Here is a 22,501-nt window from a genome sequence, read left to right on the forward strand (position 1 = left end):
ATGGGTCATCTAAATAACAAAAACTATTTCTCACAGTTCTGGAGTCTGGGAAGTCCATTATCAAGGCACCTGAAGATTCAGGATCAGGTGCTAGTCAGTTTCCTCAAGATGATGGCTTCCTGTGTCTTCACCTATTAAAAGGGGCAGAGGGATTTTTGTGGAGCTACTTTTATAAGAACACTGATCTTATTCCTGAAGATTAGATCCATAGGACTTAATTATCTCCCAAATATATTGCCTCCTAATATTGTTATCTTGGAGGTCAGGATTTCAGCATGTGAAAGAAGTTAAAAATATTCACCATATGCCATTTATGTAGTAAAGGTACAGGAGTGTATGTTTCAAATTATAACACTGTCTCTCAGGATGATAATAATATAGGGTATGTAGACAGAGTGGAATAATTTCTAGCAATGAATTTTTTTAATTGACAATATAGTCCAAATCATTCATCATTAAGAAACTACAAATCAAAACAATAAAACACCACTGTCCACTTATTGTGATGGCTAATATTGATGATAGGTAACAAAGAGATGTGTGTGGTGGGAATATGAGGTTGAGGGGATAATTCTCTAAACTGGACCTACTGTGCTGACCCTCCCTCCCCCCACCCTGCTTTTTTAAAAGTCAATTTACCTGCAGCCCTTCCTGGCTCAAATCAATAGGATATGTTACATTCCTCAGCAAGCAACCTGTTATCTGCAGGAGAAATGCAGACCCAAAAGCTCCTTCCTGCCAATAAGAAGAACACAAGCTAGGAATTTGGGTCTGTAAGGAACAAGGCTATTTCTCCCCTGATTCTGACCCCTCCCGACACACCACATTGTAATCTAGATGATTAACTTTCTTGTCAGTCACTGGTCTAATTAGCCCGCCGGCTTTCACTATTTAAGGGTAATTCTCCTGCTCTTTGCTCCCTTTTCTCTCTTTCACTTTTATTCTCACTCTCACTTACTCTCATTTCTTACTCTTTCTATTTTGCCTTTAAGAGCAGACACTCTGTCTGCTAATAAAGTTTCTTGTGTGAGTTCCTGAGTAATTAATTTTCCATAAAATTGAGAGATTCATTTTAAAGTAAGCTTACCTCATATATTATCAAATGTAATTAGAGGGCTGGGGATAAGCCTGTGATAGAGCACTTGCCTAGCATGTGCAAGGCCCTGGATTCAATCCCCAGCATCACAGATTATTAACTAATTAAAATTTTTTAGAAAGGAAGTCACAGAAATATTAGGAATTTTTTACAATAAAGCAGGAAAAGAATTTTAAAAGCTAAATGAAATGTGATTAAAGGGAATGATTTTGTTCAGATACTTGTGAATCACAGATACAACCTACATTGGTAGAACTGTGTAATGGTCTTTCATGATACTTAATTTTACATCTTCTGTGCAGATACATAAGAAAGCAATCTATGTAAAAATATATAAGAAAACAAACTAATTAGTTAAAATTTCCCTTGCTTTTACTGAAGGATTTCTAGGAGTCTGTATGTTTCCATGATCTATTTTAAGTATATTTATCCTTCCCCTATATTTGATACAATAAAATAAGAAAAACAGCTGTTTCTTGCTAAGTGTTTGGCATATTTTTCTTTTTGCATTATATGAAGTCAGTTTTATTCCTTTAATGTATCATTTTCTTTCTTATTGGAAACATTTTATGTTTAAAAATGAATTTACAAAGGAACTTTTGTAACTCATTTGTTCCAAATTAAAAATGTGTTTTAAATGTAAATTTTACTTTCTTAAACATTTTTAAATATGTACTCTTCACTAAAGTATGTTCACATTGTCATGCAATAGATCCAGAACTTTTTTATCTTGCAAATCAGAAACACCATAACCATTAAACAACCCTCCTTTTCCACTTCCCCCAGTAATTAACATTCTACTTTCTATTTCTATAAATTAACTCTTTTATGTACTATAGTCCACCCTTATGCATGGTTTCACTTTCTGAGGGTTCAGTTTCTTAAGGTGAGTTCAACTTTTCATTGCTATGACAAAATACTTCAGAAAATCAACTTTAAAAGAGGAAAAATTTATTTTGGCCTACAGTCACTTGGCTCCATTGCTGTGGGTTTGTGGTGAGATAAGAGTATATGGTGGAGCAGAACTGCTCACCACATGATAGCAGAGAGAGAGAACAAGGAAGGGTTTGGGAAGAAAATATGCCTTTCTCAGGCATGCCTTCAGTGACCTACTTCCTCCACTTGGCTCCACCTCTTATGCTTTTCCACCACCTCTCAATAGTCCATTCAATTATGAACCCTTAAGTGGATTAATTCATATCAGAGTCTTAATAATCCAGTCATTTTTCAAAATCCCTTCTCTGAACATTGCTGCACTGGAGTTTGCCTAGGCCTTCCTTTGAAGGACATTCCAAATCCAAACTATAATACAAGGTCAAGCACAGTCCAAAATCACTGAATGGAAAATTCCAGAAATTATCAATGCATAAGTTTTACATTGTGTGCCATTCTGAGAAACATGAAATCTTGTGTCATATCTCTCCCTCATGCCCAGCACATGGATCATCTCTTTGTCCAGCTTATCCACACTGTATGCTACCAGCCATTAGTCACTTGGTAGCTGTCTCAGTTATCAGATCAACTGTTGTGGTATCACAGTATTTGTGTTCAAGTAGCATTTATTTTATTTAATAATGTCCCCAAAGTGTAAGAGTGGTGATCCTGGCAATTTTAAAATGCCAAAGAAAATCAAAAGGTACTTCCATTGAAATGGTGGAAGTTCTTAATTTAATAAGGAAAGGAAAAATACCATGTGCTGAGGTTAAGATCTATGGTAAGAACGAATCATCTATGTATGAAATTGTGAAGAAGGAAAAATATTCATGCTAGGTTTGCTGTCACAACTCATATTGCAAAAGTTACAGCCACAGTGCTTGATAAATGCTTAGTTAAAATGGAAAAGGCATTGAATTTGTGCAAATATGTATAGAAAAAAGCAGTTTATATAGTACAGCAGTTAGTGTTATGTTAGTTGCTGTGACAAATTTCTGAGAAAATCAGCTTAAAAGGAGGAAGGATTTATTTTGACACAATTTCTGAGCTTTCTGTCCATGATCACTTGGCCCTGGCACTTTTGTCATGTGGCATGACAGGAGCACATGGCAGAGGAGAGTCTGTTTACATCATGGTGTCCAGAAAACAGAGAGAGAAAGAGTCTTCAGGCTCCCAATATTCCCTTCAAGGTCAGGACAGACCCCTAATGACGTAATTTTCTTCTAGTAGACCCCACCTCCTAAAAGTTCTGCCACCCCCCAATAGCACCACAGACTGGTGCTCAAGATGTTAGCACACGGGCCTTTAGGAAACATTGGAGATCGAAACAGTGTAGTTTCATGTATCCAGTGGGAGTCTTAGAAGGTATTCCATATAGATGAGGGACTGCTGTACCTTATATAAGTGCATCCATGCAGTATTTGTCTTCTTGTAAATGACTTATTTCCCTTACCACAGTGTCTTCAAGGCTTATCCATGTTGTAGCATATGAATGGACTTTCTTTTTAATCTATTCCATTGTGTACGTATTTCACATGTTGTTTATATATTCACCTATTGAGGGACATTTGTGTATTTCCAAACCTTTGCTCTTGTGAATAGTGCTGTGATGAACATGGGTGAGCAAATATCTCTTCAAGAACATGTTTTTAATTGTTTCCTTTTTTGAAAAATAATTTGCAGCTTTTATTAACTTTGAATTATTGGTTATCTTTCATTAAGTATTTTCCTTAGTCTTAGACTAATCAAAGGAATGAATAAGTAGGGATTCATCTTAATTTTTTAATTATTTATTTATTTTTGAATATTTTAAGATTGCATTTTGATTCATTGTACACAAATGGGGTACATCATTTCATTTCTACGGTTGTACGTGAGGATGACATATACTCAGAAGTGCAATTTCTCAATCTTGCAGTGGTTCTATTTTTAACTTTTTTTTTTTACTTTTTTTTTAAACAAATGGGATACATGTTGTTTCTCTGTTTGTACATGGCGTAAAGGCATACCATTTTTGTAATCATAAATTTACATAGAGTAATGTTGTTTGATTCATTCTGTTATTTTTTCCTTCCCCCCAACCCTCCCACCCCCCTTTTCCCTCTATACAATGCTTCTTTCCTCCATACTTGCCCCCCTACCTAACCCTAACTCTAACCCTAACACTAACACTTCCCTCCCCCAATTATATGTCATCATCCACTTATTAATGATATCATTCAACCTTTGGTTTATTGAGATTGGCTTATCTCACTTAGCATGATATTCTCCAATTTCATCCATTTGCCTGCAAATGCCATAATTTTATCATTCTTTATGGCTGAGTATTATTCCATTGTATATATATACCACAGCTTCTTTATCCACTCATCAATTGAAGGGCATCTAGGTTGGTTCCACAGTCTGGCTATTGTGAATTGAGCAGCTATGAACATTGATGTGGCTGTATCTCTGTAGTACGCTGATTTTAAGTCCTTTGGGTATAGGCCAAGGAGTGGGATAGCTGGATCAAATGGAGGGTCCATTCCAAGTTTTCTAAGGAATCTCCACACTGCTTTCCAGAGTGGCTGCACTAATTTGCAGCCCCACCAGCAATGTATGAGTGTACCTTTCTCCCCACATCCTCGCCAACACCTTTTGTTGCTCGTATTCTTGATAATCGCCATTCTAATTGGGGTGAGATGGAATCTTAGGGTGGTTTTGATTTGCATTTCTCTTATTACTAGAGATGTTGAACATTTTTCCATATGTTTGTTGATTGCTTGTAGATCTTCTTCTGTGAAGTGTCTATTCATTTTCTTAGCCCATTTGTCGACTGGATTATTTGAATTCTTGGAGTAGAGTTCTTTGAGTTCTTTATAGATTCTGGAGATTAGTGCTCTATCTGAGGTATGATTGGAAAAGATATTCTCCCACTCTGTAGGCACTTTCTTCGCATTGCTGATAGTTTCCTTTGGTGAGAGAAAGCGTTTTAGTTTGAATCTATCCCAGTTATTGATTCTTGCTTTTATTTCTTGTGCTATGGGAGTCCTGTTAAGGAAATCAGGTCCTAAGCCGACATGTTGAATATCTGGACCTACGTTTTCTTCAATAAGATGCAGGATCCCTGGTCTGATTCCGAGGTCCTTAATCCATTTTGAGTTTAGTTTCATGCATGGTGAGAGTTATGGGTTTAATTTCATTCTGTTGCATATGAATTTCCAATTCTCCCAGCACCATTTGTTGAAGAGGCTATCATTTCTCCATTGCACATTTTTGACCACTTTGTCTAATATGAGAAAATTGTATTTATTTGGGTTTGTGTCCGTGTCCTCTATTCTGTACCATTGATCTACCTTTCTATTTTGGTTCCAATACCATGCCGTTTTTGTTACTATTGCTTTGTAGTAGAGTTGAAGATCTGGTATTGCAATACGCCCTGTTTTACTCTTCCTGCTAAGGATTGCTTTAGTTATTCTGGGTTTCTTATTCTTCCAGACGAATTTCATAATTGCTTGCTCTATTTCTGTAAGGTACGTCATTGGGATTTTAATTGGAATTGCATTGAATTTGTATAGCACTTTAGGTAGTATGGCCATTTTGACAATATTAATTCTTCCTATCCAAGAACATGGAAGATATTTCAAACTTCTAAGGTGTTCTATAATTTCTTTCTTTAGCGCTCTATAGTTCTCATTGTAGAGTTCTCTCATCTCTTTTGTGAGATTGATTCCCAAGTATTTTATTTTTTTCGAGGCTATTTTGAATTGGGTAGTTTTCCTAATTTCTCTTTCTGAATATTCATCACTTATGTATAAAAATGCATTGGAGTTATGAGCATTAATCTTGTAACCTGCTACTTTATTGAAATCACTTATGAGTTCTGAGAGTTTTCTGGTGGAATTTCCAGGTTCCTTTAAATATATAATCATGTCATCAGCGAACAGGGATAGTTTGAGTTCTTCTTTTCCAATTCGTATCCCTTTAATTTCTTTGGTTTGTCTAATTGCTCTGGCAAGAGTCTCAAGAACGATGTTGAATAGAAGTGGTGAAAGAGGGCATCCCTGCCTTGTTCCAGTTTTTAGGGGGAATGCTTTCAGTTTTTCACCATTTAGAATGATATTAGCCATGGACCTAGCATAAATGGCCTTTACAATGTTAAGAAATGTTCCCACTATCCCTATTTTTTCTAGTGTTTTGAGCATGAAGGCGTGCTGTATTTTATCGAATGCTTTTTCTGCATCTATTGAAATAATCATGTGATTGTTGACTTTAAGTCTATTGATATGGTGAATGACATTTATTGATTTCCTGATGTTGAACCAACCTTGCATCCCTGGGATGAAACCCACTTGATCATGGTGAACTATCTTTTTAATATGTTTTTGTATAAGATTTGCTAAAATATTGTTGAGAATTTTTGCATCGATGTTCATTAAGGATATTGGTCTGAAATTTCTTTCCTTGATGAGTCTCTGTCTGGTTTAGGTATCAGGGTGATATTGGCTTCATAGAATGGCTTTGAGAGGGTTCCCTCCTCTTCTATTTTATGGAATACTTTGAGAAGTATTGGAATTAGCTCTTCTTTAAAGGTTTCGTAGAACTCGGCTGAGAACCCATCTGGTCCCGGACTTTTGTTTGTTGGTAAGCTTTTAATGACTTCTTCTATTTCAGTACTTGAAATTGGTCTATTTAAATTGTGTATGTCCTCCTCATTCAGTTTAGGCAATTCATATGTCTCTAGAAAACTGTTGATGTCTTCAAAATTTTCTATTTTGTTGGAGTATAGATTTTCAAAATAGCTTCTAATTATGTTTTGTATTTCAATCCTATCTGTTGTGATATTTCCTTGTTCATTCCGAATTTTAGTGATTTGGGTTTTCTCTCGTCTTCTCTTTGTTAGTGTGGCTAAAGGTTTATCAATTTTTTTAATTTTTTCAAAGAACCAGCTATTTATTTTGTCAATTTTTTGTATTTTTTCTTTTGTTTCAATTTATTGATTTCAGCTCTGAGTTTAACTATTTCCTGTCTTCTACTACTTTTGGTGCTGGTCTGTTCTTCTTTTTCTAGGGCTTTGAGCTGTAGTGTTAGGTCGTTTATATGTTGAGTTTTACTTCTTTTATTAAATGTGCTCCATGAAATAAATTTCCCTGTAAGTACTGCTTTCATAGTGTCCCAGAGATTTTGATATGATGTTTCTTTGTTCTCATTTACCTCTAAGAATTTTTTAATTTCCTTCCTAATATCTTCTGTTATCCATTCATCATATAATAGCATATTGTTTAATCTCCAGATGTTGGAATAGTTTCTGTGTTTTACTCTTTCATTTATTTCTAACTTCAATCCATTATGATCTGATAGAATACATGGTAGTGTCTCTATCTTCTTGTATTTGCTAACATTAGTTTTGTGGCATAATATATGGTCTATTTTAGATAATGATCCATGTGCTGCTGATAAGAAAGTGTATTCACTCTTGGTTGGATGGTATATTCTATAAATGTCCGTTAAGTCTAAATTATTGATTGTGTTATTGAGATCTATGGTTTCTTTGTTCAATTTTTGTCTGGAAGATCAGTCCAGTGGTGAGAGAGGCGTGTTAAAATCACCTAGTATTATTGTGTTATGGTCTATTTGGTTTCTGAAATTGACAAGGATTTGTTTGACATACATGGATGAGCCACTGTTTGGGGCATAGATGTTTATGATTGTTATATCTTGCTGATTTATGGTTCCCTTAAGCAGTATGAAATGACCTTCTTTATCCCTTCTGAGTAACTTTGGCTTGAAGTCCACATTATCTGAAATGAGGATGGATACTCCAGCTTTTTTGCTGAGTCCATGTGCATGGTATGTTTTTCCCCATCCTTTCACCTTTAGTCTATGGGTATCTTTTTCTATGAGGTGAGTCTCTTGTAGGCAACATATTGTTGGATCTTTCTTTTTAATCCAATCTGCCAATCTATGTCTCTTGAATGACAAATTCAGGCCATTAACATTCAGGGTTATTATTGAGATATGATTTGGTTTCCCAGTCATTTGGTTCATTTTTTAAATTTTATTTATTTATTTGTTTGACACAACTTGGCTCCTCCTTTATTTGACAATTCCTTTAGGATAATTCCTCCCTTTGCTGATTTGCTTCTTTGTTTTTCATCTCTTCCTCATGGAATATTTTGCTGAGAATGTTCTGTAATGCTGGCTTTCTTTTTGTAAATTCTTTTAGCTTTTGTTTATCATGGAAGGATTTTATTTCATCCTCAAATTTGAAGGTAAGTTTTGCTGGGTATAAGTTTCTTGGTTGGCATCCATTTTCTTTCAGGGCTTGAAAAATGTTGTTCCAGGCCCTTCTTGCTTTTACTGTCTGTATTGAAAAATCCGCTGATATCCTTATTGGTTTCCCCCTGAATGTAATTTGGTTCTTTTCTCTCATAGCCTTTAAAATTCTGTCTTTATTTTGTATGTTAGGCATTTTCATTATAATGTGCCTTGGTGTGGGTCTGCTGTAATTTTGTGTATTTGGAGTCCTATAAGCCTCTTGAACTTGATTTTCCATTTCATTCTTCAGATTTGGGAAATTTTCTGATATTATTTCATTGAATAGCTTGTTCATTCCTTTGGTTTGTTTCTCTAAGCCTTCCTCAATCCCAATAATTCTTAAATTTGTCCTTTTCATGATATCCCATAGTTCTTGTAGATTCTGTTCATGATTTCTTACCATCTTCTCTGTTTATTCAACTTTGTTTTCAAGGTTAAATATTTTGTCTTCAATGTCCGAGGTTCTGTCTTCCAGGTGTTCTATCCTACTGGATATGCTTTCTATGGAGTTCTTAATTTGGTTTATTGTGTCCTTCATGTCAAGGATTTCTGTTTGGTTTTTTTTCAATATCTCTAACTCTTTATTGAAATGATGTTTTGCTTCCTGTATTTGCTCTTTTAACTGTCGATTGGTGCGATCATTCAATGCCTGCATTTGCTCTTTCATCTCATCATTCAGTGCGTGCATTTGCTCTTTCATCTCATTGTTTGCTTCCCTGATCATTTTAATTATGTACATTCTGAACTCCTTTTCTGTCATGTCTTCTGCCATGCTGTCCTTGGGTTTTATTGATGTAACATCTAGATTTGTTTGCGGCATTTTCTTTCCTCATTTTCTCATATTGTTCAGGTATCAGTGGACCTCTGAGATATTGCAGATTTCCTCTATTGACTTACAATGTCCCTGAAGATTTCTATATATATCCCCTCTTAGCCTTCAGTAGGCTGAAGTCTTGGAGGAAGTTGATAATGCGGTGCTCCACAAGGAAGCTGCCTCTCTAGGAGTGGTGGCCTTCAGGTGGGGTATATTCCCTGCTAGTGGGCAGAGGTACCTCCACCTGTTGACCAATGGTCATCCAAAGGGGAACTAGGCTGCCGGCTGAGGCAAGGCCTGTTTGGGCCTGTGTCTCTGGTTTTACTGTCCTTGTGGGGAAACCTCACCCGGCAGGGAAGACTCGCCCTGTGGGGAGGTCTCGCTGGTCAGTTCCCTCCTAGAGGTTCCCCTCAATTTACAGCTACCACGTGGGCTGGTCTGCCTTCCTCTGCAAAGTTTCCAGGGGCCCAGCCCTACCTCCTGGGCCTGGGAGCCTCACCCTTCGCAGATGAATCTCCTTAGGCTGCCCCTCCTCAGAGAATCTGCCCGCAGTCCTGGAACCTTCACTCCGCCCCTAAGCGTGTCTCTGTGGGGCTCTTCCACCAAGAAACCTCCTAGATCCTGGGACCCTGCTCTGCACCTAATCGCCTTGCTATGCGGCCCCTCCTCTGAGCAGCCACCTGGGGCCCTGTACAATCGCTCTGAGTCCCAGAAACCCGCCACACACCTCTTCCTCCAGACAGCCGCCCAGTATTCCGGTGCGGTCACTAGGAGTCCAAGCATCTCACTGCGTGCCTCCTCCTCCCACCTACCACCCGTAGCCCGGGGCAATCAATCACTCCGAGTCGAAATGACCCTCCCTGTTCCTCCTCCTCCTCCAGGTAACCCCCCGGGTGTTCAGGAGCGGTCACTCTGAGTGGCTCTGAATCCACGTGACCTGCTGCACGTGTCCTCTGGGCAACCTTCCGGAGCTCTGTTCCAGCCACTCGAGTCCAAGTGGCCCACTGCGATTTTACTCCAGGCAGCCCCCCTGTGTTCAGGAGCAGTCACTTTAAGTCCAAACAACTCATCAATCGCCTCCTCCTCTGAGCAGCCACCTGGAGCTCTAATGCAGTCACTGCGAGTCCAAACGACCCGCCGCGCTCCTCCTCCTCCTCCTCCTCCTCAGGGCAGGCCCCTGTGTTCAGAAGTGGTCTGAGTCCAAACAGCTCACCACACCGCCCCTCCTCTGGCAACCACCTGTAGCTCTGGTATAGCCACTCCAAATCCAAGCGGCCGCGCTCCTCCTCCTCCTCCTCCTCAGGGCAGGCCCCGGTGTTCTGAAGCGGTTGCTCTAAGTCCAAACAGCTTACCGCGCGGCTTCTTTCTGGTAACCGCCTGTAGCTCTGGTGTAGTCACTCCAAATCCAAGCGGCCATGCTCCTCCTCCTCCTCCTCAGGGCAGGCCCCGGTGTTCTGAGACCACACAGCTCTCCTTGTCGCTCCTCCCCTGGGCATCCTCCGGAGCCCCAGTGGTTGCTCCGAGTCCCAGCGCTGTGCTGAGCGGCCTCCTTTAGGACGCTCCCAGTTGTCCGAGTTCACTGCTCCAGCGGGGGAGGGGCGTCCCGCCGGCAGCTCTACTTCACAAAGTTCCCTGCGTTCCGGGACTACCGTCCCATCCGGGACGCCTCCCCAACGGAAGAGACTCACCCGGCTGCTTTGAGTTGGTCCCATGTCTCTCAATTTCTCCTCTTTTGAATCCTGAGTCCTGGAGCAACATGAAATGCAGCCACCCTCTAGGCCGCCATCTTGAAAACCTATTTTTAACTTTTTAAGGAAACTACATAGAACTAATTTTAAAGAGAAAGAAAGATGATAAAGATGTCATCAAAATGTTATCTTATGGAAATCATGTTGGACCAACACTCCATACTCATTCGGTAGGAATTCACTTCCCCAGTCTCTGTTGCCCCATTCTTTTCCCTGAAAACACCCTGGTTTTCTTTAGGTATCCACACTTCGTTCATAAAGCTCTTGACTCAAAGAAATTCAGCTGCATAACCATCTTTGGGAGTTTATCTTGCCTACTCTAAGACATTTCTGGTGATCCCACCATCTAGTCAGTGAATGGTTTGGAAACTCTGACTTTAGGCATTCAGTTTACTACTTCCCTCTGGGGACTATTATTGGTAGAGGACTGGGCACTCTGGTTTTCAGGAAATTTTGGGTGAAGCTTGAGAATCATCTTTCTTACAACTCTGAGGTCTAACAACAGGCTCCTGCTACATTTTCTCTTCATGCATTGCTGTTCAATAAGGTCTTCCCATAACCAACCTGGGGATATTAATCCTCAGGACTTGTTTTGCTTTGTTTTTATACTGGGGGTGGTACCTGGGGCCTCCTGCATGATAGGCAAGTACTCTGCCACTGAGCTATGTCCCCAGCCCCAAGGAGCTTTGGAATTCTAAGAGAAGGTTTCAATTCTGTTGCTGAAAGAGGAATGAGGAAAACCTTACCAGGAGATAGTCTGATTAGATCTAATCTAGAGGAAGAGAGGTTGTACCTCATGGTGGCCATGGAGGAAAATGCAGCACTGCCAGGCTATACAAGTTCCTCTATTTACTTTATTTGTTTACTTATTTATTTATTTGGTACCAAGGACTAAACCTAAGGACACTTAACCACTGAGCAGTTTTGCAATCAGACAGATCCAAATGCATATATTATCTCCCATGTATATTCGTATTCATATTTAAAACTCCATATATATATACATATATATATAATATATATGTATAAAATATATATATATATATATATATTTTTTTTTTTTTTTGTAGTACTGGAGATTGAACTCAGGTCTTTGTGCATGCAAGGCAAAACGCTACCACCTGAGCTATATCCCCAGCCCCAGTATGGGATCTTAAGTAGATTGACTTCCCTGAGGATCAGTTCACTTTTTATAGAGCCTACTTTATGGAGTTTTTAGTATGAATATGTAGCACTTTTCAGTGTCTGACGTAAATACTCTGTAAGTTTTAGCTATTATTATGATGATAATCATTACTGTTATTATAACAATCTTCAGCAGAAAGAAGACCCACAGTTATTTGTATACCTATTTATGAAAAAAATCTTTTTTTTAATACACTTTCATAAAATCTACAGGGAAAAATAAAATTTTCTTTTTCAGTACTGAGGATTGAACCCAGGGCCTTGAACATACTAAGCAAATGTCCCACCTTTGAGCTACATCCCCAGCCCTTTTGTATTCTTTTAAGACAAGGTCTTACTAAGTTGCCCTGGCTGGCCTCATACTTGCAATTCTCCTGCCTCAGCTTCCTAAAAAGCTTAAACTATAAGTATGTGCCACCAAACTCAGCAAGAACATACTTCTGATGTACTAGGTAAATGGGAAAGAAATCAGATTGAATGTGCACATGTGTGTGTGTGCACACACAAACATAATATGTCCAGTATTTTAGGCCTAATGACAGAGAGACTAATTGAGATATATTCAATATAAAAATAGTATTTAGGAGATGAAGATGTAGTTCAGTGGTAGAACACTTGCTTAGTATGTGCAAAGCTCTGAGTTCAATCCCCAGCACCACAAAAGTAATAAGAATCAGAATAGTAATAACTAGGATAATTGAGAACTGTGGCAGATACTCTGAGTTTGTTGTAAGAATTTTGGGGTTTCTTTGTTTTATTTGTTATTGTTGTTTTACACCATAGCAAACAGGATGCATGGAAATGTGCCTAATGGAAAAATAACATTTATTTCCCCAGGTTCCCTTTCAACTAGTGGTGACTAATATAGCTAACAAGTTAGCTAATAAGTACAAATCTACCAAGTATGTCATCTGGGAAAGATATTGAATTTTTATAAAAGAGACATACTCCCCTGAAATGTGCCTTTTAACCCTCATTAGTTTCCCTTCTTCCTGTATGAAACTCAGAAGCAATGCTTGTTGATGCAACAGTCACCTGCCAACCAAAGGACTGAATGCCCTACAATCACATAATAATTGATATTTCTTGCTAGTCTTTAAATTCTAGGCCTGAATTCTTAAATGGCAGCAGTGAACTGGCGCTCCCCCATCCCAGTATATCATTCCATTCCATGCCAGAGTATTTGTTTTAAAATGCTAGTGTTTGAATCTTGAATGTCCTCCACAGGTCCCCTGGGTGGTGTTGTTGGGAAGTGGTAGAACCTTTAAGAGGTGAGGCCTTGAGGGAGGTTCTTATGTTGTTGGGGGACATAACCTTGAAGAAGACTGGGAGACTCTCAGCTTTCGTTTTTTCCTTTCTCTTTCACTTCCTGACCATGAATTGAGTAGTTTGCTCTGCCAAGTGCTCCCTGCCATTGCTATCCAGCATCCCACCAGAGAGTCTTAAAAGCAATGGGTCTACCTGTTTATGGACTGAAACATCTAAAAACATGAACCAAAATAAATATTTTCTCTTTATAAATTAATTATCTCAGGCATTTTGTTATAGTGACAGAAAGCTGACTAACATACTATCAACTATTTCTTATAATAGAAAAATATTTTATTTCTCTATCTAAAACAAATGCAAATGGATAGAGCTACATGATTCTTAAATCTGTCCCACAGAGCCATTTTAGTTATACACACAGAGGCTTAGAATTTGAAAGAGCACCAATACATGCTTCCTTAATCTGTATGCAGAATAACAACCCCACTAGCTCATTCACAATTCTCATGCTTCAGAATGTTATATCAGCAAGACTTTACAATAACTATTGAAGTAAGTGTTAGCATTCTCCTTGGGATGCAAGAAGTTAGGTGATTTTTATGAGATTTTGTTATTCATTCTAAATAATTATGTGGTTAAAATTTTGTTGATCTGCAAAACTGTTAGCTCTGAGTTTTCTTTCTTGGAAAACTGAATAGGTAGAATAGGAAAAGCAATGAACCTTCATCTGGCCTTGAACTGATAACCTAACATAATCACCTCTTCACTGCACTTTTCCTTATCATTGTAAAATGAGCTAACATTATTAAGCACTATGTGTCAGGCACTGTGCTAAGGGCTTAATGCGCATTGATTATTTTAGTCATACCAACACTCTCAACTATGTTCAAGAATAATTTTTTTTTTCAAATGGAATCATGATTCACATGCAAATATAAAATAAACATGTCTGTGATTTTATTTAACATATCGACAAATGATGAAATCAGTTAATATGCTTTACTGGCTAAAAGGAGAATTCAAAAAGCAGACAAATACTTTATTCCATTAGGAATCCTTTCTTATTGGGTTCAAAATGTTTCATGAATGTTAATTGCATTATTATAAACAAAGAAGTGGATTAAAATAAACCAAAGTAAAAAATGAAAAATCTATCCCATCAGAAGGACTGAAGAACTAGACTTTAAGTGAAGTTTCCAAAAATCACTCCCAGAACCCTACATAACAGGTCATATGAGGAAACTCTATATGGAAGACCAGACAACTGAATTCAAAAATATCTCATTATATATCTCAGCTAAATATTGTAACTTCTGTATTACAACTTTCAGTTAGTCAGTGTGCTGTTACTATAACATACCTGAGATAATCACCTTATAAAGAAAAATGATTTCTTTTGACTCACAGTTTTAGAAGATTTAGTTCATGACAAGTTGGTCCTGTTATTTTAATTCTGTTCTGAGCTATTCCATCATGGTGGGACCATATATCAGAGCAAAACGATTCATCTCATGGCTGGGAAATGAAAGAGAGGAAGAGGAAGCAGATGGGATCCCAAAATCCCTTTCAGGAGCATGGCTCCATTGACCTAGAGACCTCCCACTAAGTCCCACCCCTTAATGATTCCACTACATCCCTAAAATACCTTGGACTGAGTATACACATGAGCATTTGTGGGATATTTGAGATCCATACTGTAGTAAACTTCTTATCCAGAAATCTGAAGAATGAACACTGGAGGTTGCTGCTGCATAAAAATCTGCTTTTCATGATGTGCTTGCCAGTAGAAAGCAGCCAAAATGTAGGAAGATAGTCTTTGCCTCATTTCCTCCTCCCAGACTTCATTTGTGTATATTCAACTGACAGACCCAAATTAATACAACTAAATTAGCACCAGAACTCTAGCTGCAAGGAAGTCCAACAAATATAAATTTCATTTCCTAGCCTTGGAAATATAGAAAGAAATACCAGAATGGTAAAATGGAAGCTGAGCAAGCCAGGTAATTGTATTTGTGGCAGAGATAAAGTTGGGTTTTTATTAAACTCATTTTCTTCTTAGGCATATAACCAAATTTCCCATTCTCCCCTGAGGTGAGTGGTGCCCTATAAGTCATTCTACTAAATGAAGTGTGTGCAGAAATGATACGCTACTCATAGGCCTGGCTCCTAAAATATGCTCTTCCTCTTCTACCTGCTGACTGGTTGTTGATGCTCAGAGAGTTGAGCATGAAAGATGATAGAGCCTCTGTTAGCTTAGGCCCTGCTTGACCACAGACAGCAGATTTCCCTCTCTCCACCTTCACTCCTACATTGGACTATAGAGTAAGAACTATTATGTTTTTTGGTATTAAGTCACTGAGATTTGGAGGTTGTTTTTAGCAGTGATGCCGTGACTAAAACCACAAATGGAATCTTGAAGTAGAGTGCTCCTAAAACAAAAACCTTAAATAATAATATTATTATTATTATTATTATTATTATTTAGTTGTGGGAAGAAAGAAAACTGATTCCAGAAGCAGAAAAAAAAAAAATGTCAGAGATATGCAGTGGTAAAACATTTGGCAAAAATAGTCACATATAATAACTTAATAGGCAGGCTATATGCTTACTACTATGTAAGCTCCAAGAGAAGCAGTTTGAGAGAACCAAACTGTTAGTGTATTTTGGCTACTATTGGCTGGCAAATGTTGACAGTTTAAGAAATGAAGGGAAATTACATACATCTGGTGTTTTAAAGTAGATTATTTCTAGATCTCAAATAGTAGGAATCAAAATTGAGAAAACTGAGCACAAAGACGCTGCTCGATTACTACCTTATGGCAAAGATCTCATTAAATTTGTGACCTTCCCACTCAATCCTGACAGCATCACACTGGCTGCCACTAGCTAGCCCTTGAAAGAGGCATAAGGCTAAGGAAAAAAAAAAAAGACAAAGAAGACTGAGAACTATATCAACAAAAAATTGGGAGTATACTTTGTGGCAGAAGAACTGCTAGGAAATCAATGAGAAGCCCATTACGTTTCTGAGGAATTATAATTTCTAAAGAAAACAAAAGTCTGGAAGAGAGGATTAGTGAAGGCATGAAACATCTCTCAACTGTCCAAGAACCAGGAAGCAGACTCCAAAATCTACAATACCCCAAAAGAAAACCTACTCCCCATTACCTTCTTCAGATACATGAGAACTAATGAACAATGAAGAGAAAACCCAAAGAGCAGAACCAGGGTCACAAAAAAATAGGCAAAGTAATGTCTGTAATAGAGCAAAAATGGTGGTCCAATCAAAGAATTTTGTGATCTAATTGCCTTCTGGTCTGAGAATTTCACAAGACCTAACTGACTGCTTTAGGCCAGTGACAGCTTTGTGTCTTTCATTTTCCCCTTTTCAAATAGGACACCAAAATTGTCTCTACTTACTACTGCATATTTAGAGAAGGAAAAGAAGACCACTTTTTAGTAAAATTTACTCAAAAAGAACCCCTTCTATATTAAAACATGACTGAGTATAACTCAGAGCTTTAAGTTGAATATGACTTAGAATATTCTCCTTAGTATTTTGATGGGGGAGTATATTCTGTGCAAGGGAGGAAGAATGAAATGGAGATTAATTGACCAGGAAGAAATGGAAATTTATTGGAAAACTAGCAGAGACTAATCATTTATTTTCCAAGCTCCTTTCTTTTTCCTCCTAGGCGTTAAGTTAAACTACATTTCAGGTTCTGATAGATAAGATATGGATAAAGTTGATGTAAGATATTAAGCCTAGTCCATAAAACATCCCACACAATCCTTGATGCTTTCTTTTGCCCTTAATCTATTAGCTGAGTGTCTATACCTAAGGTTCCTAAAGGACTGTGGGGAATGGAAACCCCTAGCTGACAATAAGATGTTTGTGAATAACCAAACTTTTCCTGTATTAAGCCACCAAAATTTTGGGTTTGGTAGTAAGGCAAACCTGCTTCTGATGTCTTTGTCTTTACTTTCCAGTCATAACTGAAGAGATATTGTTTTCCAAATCTTCTAATTTCTAACAACTGTTCTACTGTTCTACTGGTTATTTATATAGTAGATATTCACTTAAAATCAATCTATTGAGAAAGATCTTCTCAGATCCTAATGGTATACTGGTGAACATGCCAGATATATTTCCGAAGGGATATGAAGCTACTCTTGTTATTAAAATTGAATTTTTTTATACACATATACAGGTGACCACAGACATCAGAAAGTGACATTTTAAAATTGAAAATATTTCTTTACAACCTTTGATTTGAGCTTCAAATTATTCTAGAATGTTCCCAATGACATGTTCTGCTTCTCAAAATCCTCATTAATCTAACACACAGTATACACATTATCAGGTTGCTAATTAAACAGAATTTTATTGGAAATAAGCATTTAAATTACAAGTTTTCATAAAAATGTTTTCAATAATATAAATGATAATTAGGTGTAATTAGAACACTAAAGAAACTTTATGTGTTACTAACAATTACTTCAGATGGTCAAATGCAGTGATCTCCCAGTGTAGTTGTAAGTGGGATGTGAAAATCTCATTTCCTGTTCTAACATAAGATATATAAATTTACTTTCTATTTAATATTTATCAATTAGAATTTTCCATCTGTACTATATGCATGAGTAAATATTCTTCCTCTTTTCTCCAACTTTGTAACTCAAATTTGATACCAAAGCTAATTTTTATTTTAATGACTTATTGACAATTTAACCACTGGTGGAAAAATAGTCACCTGAAGTACTACCACAATGATATCTGATTATATAAATTATCATATGATCACAAAGATTATTACAAAATTACATATCCAATCCTTTATGTGAACTCAGTGTTCACTTTTTCCTTTTGTAAAATATTCTTGCAGTAGAATCATGGAATATTTCAGTCTAAATTATGCTTTGCATTACAGAAGAAATCTTCTAGGTAAGTCCATGAATTCTGACTTAGGCCAAGATTTTTATTCATATGTAAGAATGAAAATTTTATGAAAGATTAGTAAAATTTGATCTTAAAAATTACTCTAATTTATTATATATTCAAAATAAAAACTGTATGTTACCATACAAAATATATTAATCTTTTTCCACACTACAGAAATTGATAAACTTGTTTGGTGTCAAAGTATTGCATAGGGTTTGAAATAATATATATCTTATGTTTGAATGAATATTGGATTTTTCTTACTTCGATTTATTACCCTTGCTCACTAGTTACTGTTTTCATTTCTTGGAAAAATGACCATTTAAGTTTTCCTATGTTTGATATTCCCCTCTAAAATTGTGTGTAACAAAATGATCAAGGTTCTATCCTACCTTTACAAAACTGCAATTTTGAAGTTGTTATCCTCAAGCATGTTAATTTCCTAAAAATGGGATTTACAAAAGCAAAACAATATTACCATTAAGGAAGATCTTCCATCCATCATCTCTCCAGAGACACCCCAATTTTAACAGCTGTGCAGTCATTAAACTGCTTTCACAAGAGATAAGGAACAAGACAAGGGACCAAGCATGATTTAGCGTAACAACAAAAGAAAAACATTGAAGAAGTCAGGAAGAAGTTGCCCATTTCAACCCTGCTCAATTCCACACCATGTGGAACCAAGCTTAACATCAGCTTGAGAAGTCAAGAGACTGCCTTCACCAACACTATCCCAACCTTGGGTAACACAGCATGGAACAAAATTTCATTCATTGGTGTGATGTCAGGGCAACAAGCACAGTACTGTGCCTTGTAATTTAATGACAGACTTCTCAAATTGAATACTTGGGAAGACATTCATGTCCTCTAGCCATAGGCCAGTTCTTATAGACAAAGCCTCTGAAACAGCCAGTAGTATTAGCTTCTCACTCAAGAACAAGGATCAGGGACCTGTATACACTAGGTCGTAGTTTCCATTTGCAGTTAATTATACACTGCAGTGTGACTTTATTCCCTGTAGAATCCAGCTAATGAAACAATTTTATTACTAATTACTTCATCCTAACTTCCTCTTTCACAATATATATGCCCCTTTTCTGTTTTAACATCAACACTCTCTTCCTCCTCTTCCTTTTGAAAGAATGAGCATTCTTTAAAAAATGGATGTGCTCCTTTTGTCAGTCCACATGGTAATTTTTATGCAAAAATACTTCATGAGGAATATAATCTAATTTCCACCACTTAGAAATGAACATATGCCTCATATAACAGGTTGAATCCTATTTGTTTTCATACTAATAGCACCGCCCTTCACTAGCATTTCCCTGTATCTTCACTTCCTTATCCCTAAGCAGGAAAATTGAGTGATTTTTATGATATTATTTAATGTTGTGTTTTTCATCCTGATTGCTAGAACTCCAGTGTAGCTACATTTAATATTTATATTTGAATTTGAAGGATATTTTCTAATTGATAATGTCTCAGAATTAACAGATTTTTTTTCTAAACAGAATTTCTCATGTGAGACACATTTTGAGCTACTGATATCAAACTTAGTAATACATTGAGTTGGTGTTTACGTTGCTATTTCTGTACTATTAAAATTGTGGAACAACTGCTAGGATGGCTATCGATTACACTTTGTTCTATTATGTATACAGTACAACCTAGAAAAAATCAGTCTGACAAAACATGCCTGATACTCACTCAAATGCTGATGTTAAATTGTGTCCACGAGTCCCATCATGCAGGTGCATGTCAGGACCCAGGAGAGTCAGGGCACACTGACCTGTCTCTCACCACCTGCCCACAGCCAGAAAAATGGAATTAAGGGCAGAGCCAAAGTTTGAGACTCAAATGCTAACCAATAGCTTGCGTAGTTCTCCAAATTATCATTAGCATAAATTTGGACCAATAGTGATGCTACTTTTTCCAAACCCTGATTAGCATAAATTTGGACTAATAACTTTGACCCAAGCACCATATTTACCCCTGGAGTCCCACATTCAAGGCAAACTGCTGTGGGATTTTTGAGGTGACTTCCCCCCCTCCCCATGTGGGGAGCAGGGATCGGACCCAGGGACATTAACTACAGAGATCTTTGGATTCGGAAGACATGAACCACGCAAGAGAAAATTGGCCGTGAGCTTCCGAGGTCTGCTATTAATTGCTGCTTGGCTGCCCGGGTTTGCTGCTTCCATGGAACCCCACGATGGAAGGAAGAAACTCTCCTATCAACACAGGGACTTTTTAGAGAGGTATGTGTACTTATTTACACATATTAATGAAAATGAGACTCGTTGATATGGAAGGTTGAATAATGAAGTTTTCGAAGCGATGCCAGAATCTACTTTTCATGGAATACCAGATAATCTCATGGTAGAGTTTAGTGTAGGTTGCATGCTTCAGACTAGATCATAGATTCATTGGTTTGGTGTTCTCTTTCCTTTTAATAGAAACAATATTTGAAAGGGCCTCATCATTAACATATGTAAGAAAGTTAACAAATTCAGATTTTGTCCTCAGAGCAGAAGGAAATGAGCTAAAGATTGATCAGTAAGGGGTCAGATGACTGTAATACTTACTCAGGTGTTTTGAGAGTTGGGTTTGGTGTGACAGTAGAGAGTTGAGTAGAAGGAAATTGTGGTTACCCCAAGGAAGAATCTGGGCACAAATACACAAAAATAAAAATATTGAGATACTTTCTAGTGGTCTTACGGCTGTAACCTGCTTGTAGATTGGTTGTGCACATGAATTAAAAGATAAATTAGGAATTCTTTAATTAGTGAATTGAGTAAGTTTTAGCAGCAAGATTGAAGATATTACTATAGAAATGTAGTAGAGGGTGCTTTAGTCAATAAAGAATAATATAACAATGTCCTGTGTTTAGGTGCAGAAATGAAAACGTGTCCTCTAGAAATTTGAGCCACGAAAATTTTAGTGGAGAGATGTTGATGAAAGTTTAAAGAGTAAAGGAATAGAATTGAAGAACATGTGTGCAAGTAGCTATTTCTGTAATTATTTGAGGGAAAAATAGGCAACAGGTGTTAGAGGGAGAAAAGTGGCAAAATAAGAAAAATGCATGGCTTGGAGGATGATTTTATTTTGCTGAAATTAGGATTGGAAAGGAGAGGGTATCACAGTGTTAGAAAGAATTAAAGTAAATATCAAACTCCCAGAAACAATACCAAACATAGAAGAAGAGATGAAACTTCATCATAGCAAACTTTAAATTTAATTCTCATATTTTTTATTCCATGTGAACTAAGGAGTATTATTTTCTAAGGACAATTATTGAATTTATGAAAAAAGCCTTGGTTCTGAATGTAATTGAGAGGATTTGAAGAGCTGATTCTGCATATAGAAAAAATTGAGTAGAAATGCTGGACTTTTCTCTTAATTAAGTCATTTTCTTTACTCAATATTATTTCCTTTAATATATGTCCTGTATGTTTAAAACTATTCGCTTCTCCATTTTATTTTCTGGGAAATTAAATATCAGATAATAACAAATTTTTAAATTTTTTAGCTATGTAGAAATAGAATTTCATTTTGCATCCAACATTTAACTTTTATCTGACATATTTTTGAGTTTTCAATTCTAAATGAAATTTATTATTTATTTAATCATAACATGATATATACATAAGACAGTGCTTCACTGTTGCTTATCTACCTACTTAGAGCTTATTTTTCTCTTTATCTTTTCATTTCAGTGTCTTGTTTTCCCTTTTTATGTAATTTTATCTTTTTCAAACATCCTTCATTGGCCATTTTTGGGTATTTCTAAGACTGATAAATAATATTTCACTTCTGTTCCATTCAGATTTATTAACTTTTACTGCATCATAAATCTTTTCAATTTCATTTTTTATTATACATTTTATAAAGCAGAACATATTTCTAAAAATATCATTTATAAAATCAGATGTGCTGTGAAATTTTTTTGCTTTTTGCTATGTATATATTAGCAGTTTAGTGATATTTAAAATTCAAAAGAAAACACGTTTTACTGGAAATTTTGTACCTTCTTAATGTGTCACATCAAATATATATGTGCATAGAAATATATGCTGTTTATCAATGAGTGAATTTATGCTGCTGTCACTGTTTATTGTTTTTAATTTACTATTCAATAGTATAAACACTTACCTTTGTTTTATTGACCTGCACACAATAGACTTTATGCAACAATCTATCAGTCCTTAATGGCTTTCTGT

General features: G+C 36.8%; 1 protein-coding gene across 1 annotated transcript in view; it reads left to right on the forward strand.

Annotated features, from left to right (window-relative positions):
- The first annotated feature begins 20,340 nt into the window (after positions 1–20,340).
- LOC306659757 (uncharacterized protein) overlaps positions 20,341–22,501 on the forward strand; it is a 92,990-nt gene continuing 90,829 nt past the window's right edge. The window contains exon 1 of the mRNA XM_079137492.1: positions 20,341–20,539. Coding sequence (XP_078993618.1) covers positions 20,481–20,539 — 59 coding nt within the window. The 5' untranslated portion in view covers positions 20,341–20,480. The remainder of the gene's footprint in view (positions 20,540–22,501) is intronic.

This window comes from Sciurus vulgaris (assembly GCF_902686455.1).
Source record: "Sciurus vulgaris genome assembly, chromosome: 4".
Classification (NCBI taxonomy): Eukaryota; Metazoa; Chordata; class Mammalia; order Rodentia; family Sciuridae; genus Sciurus; species Sciurus vulgaris.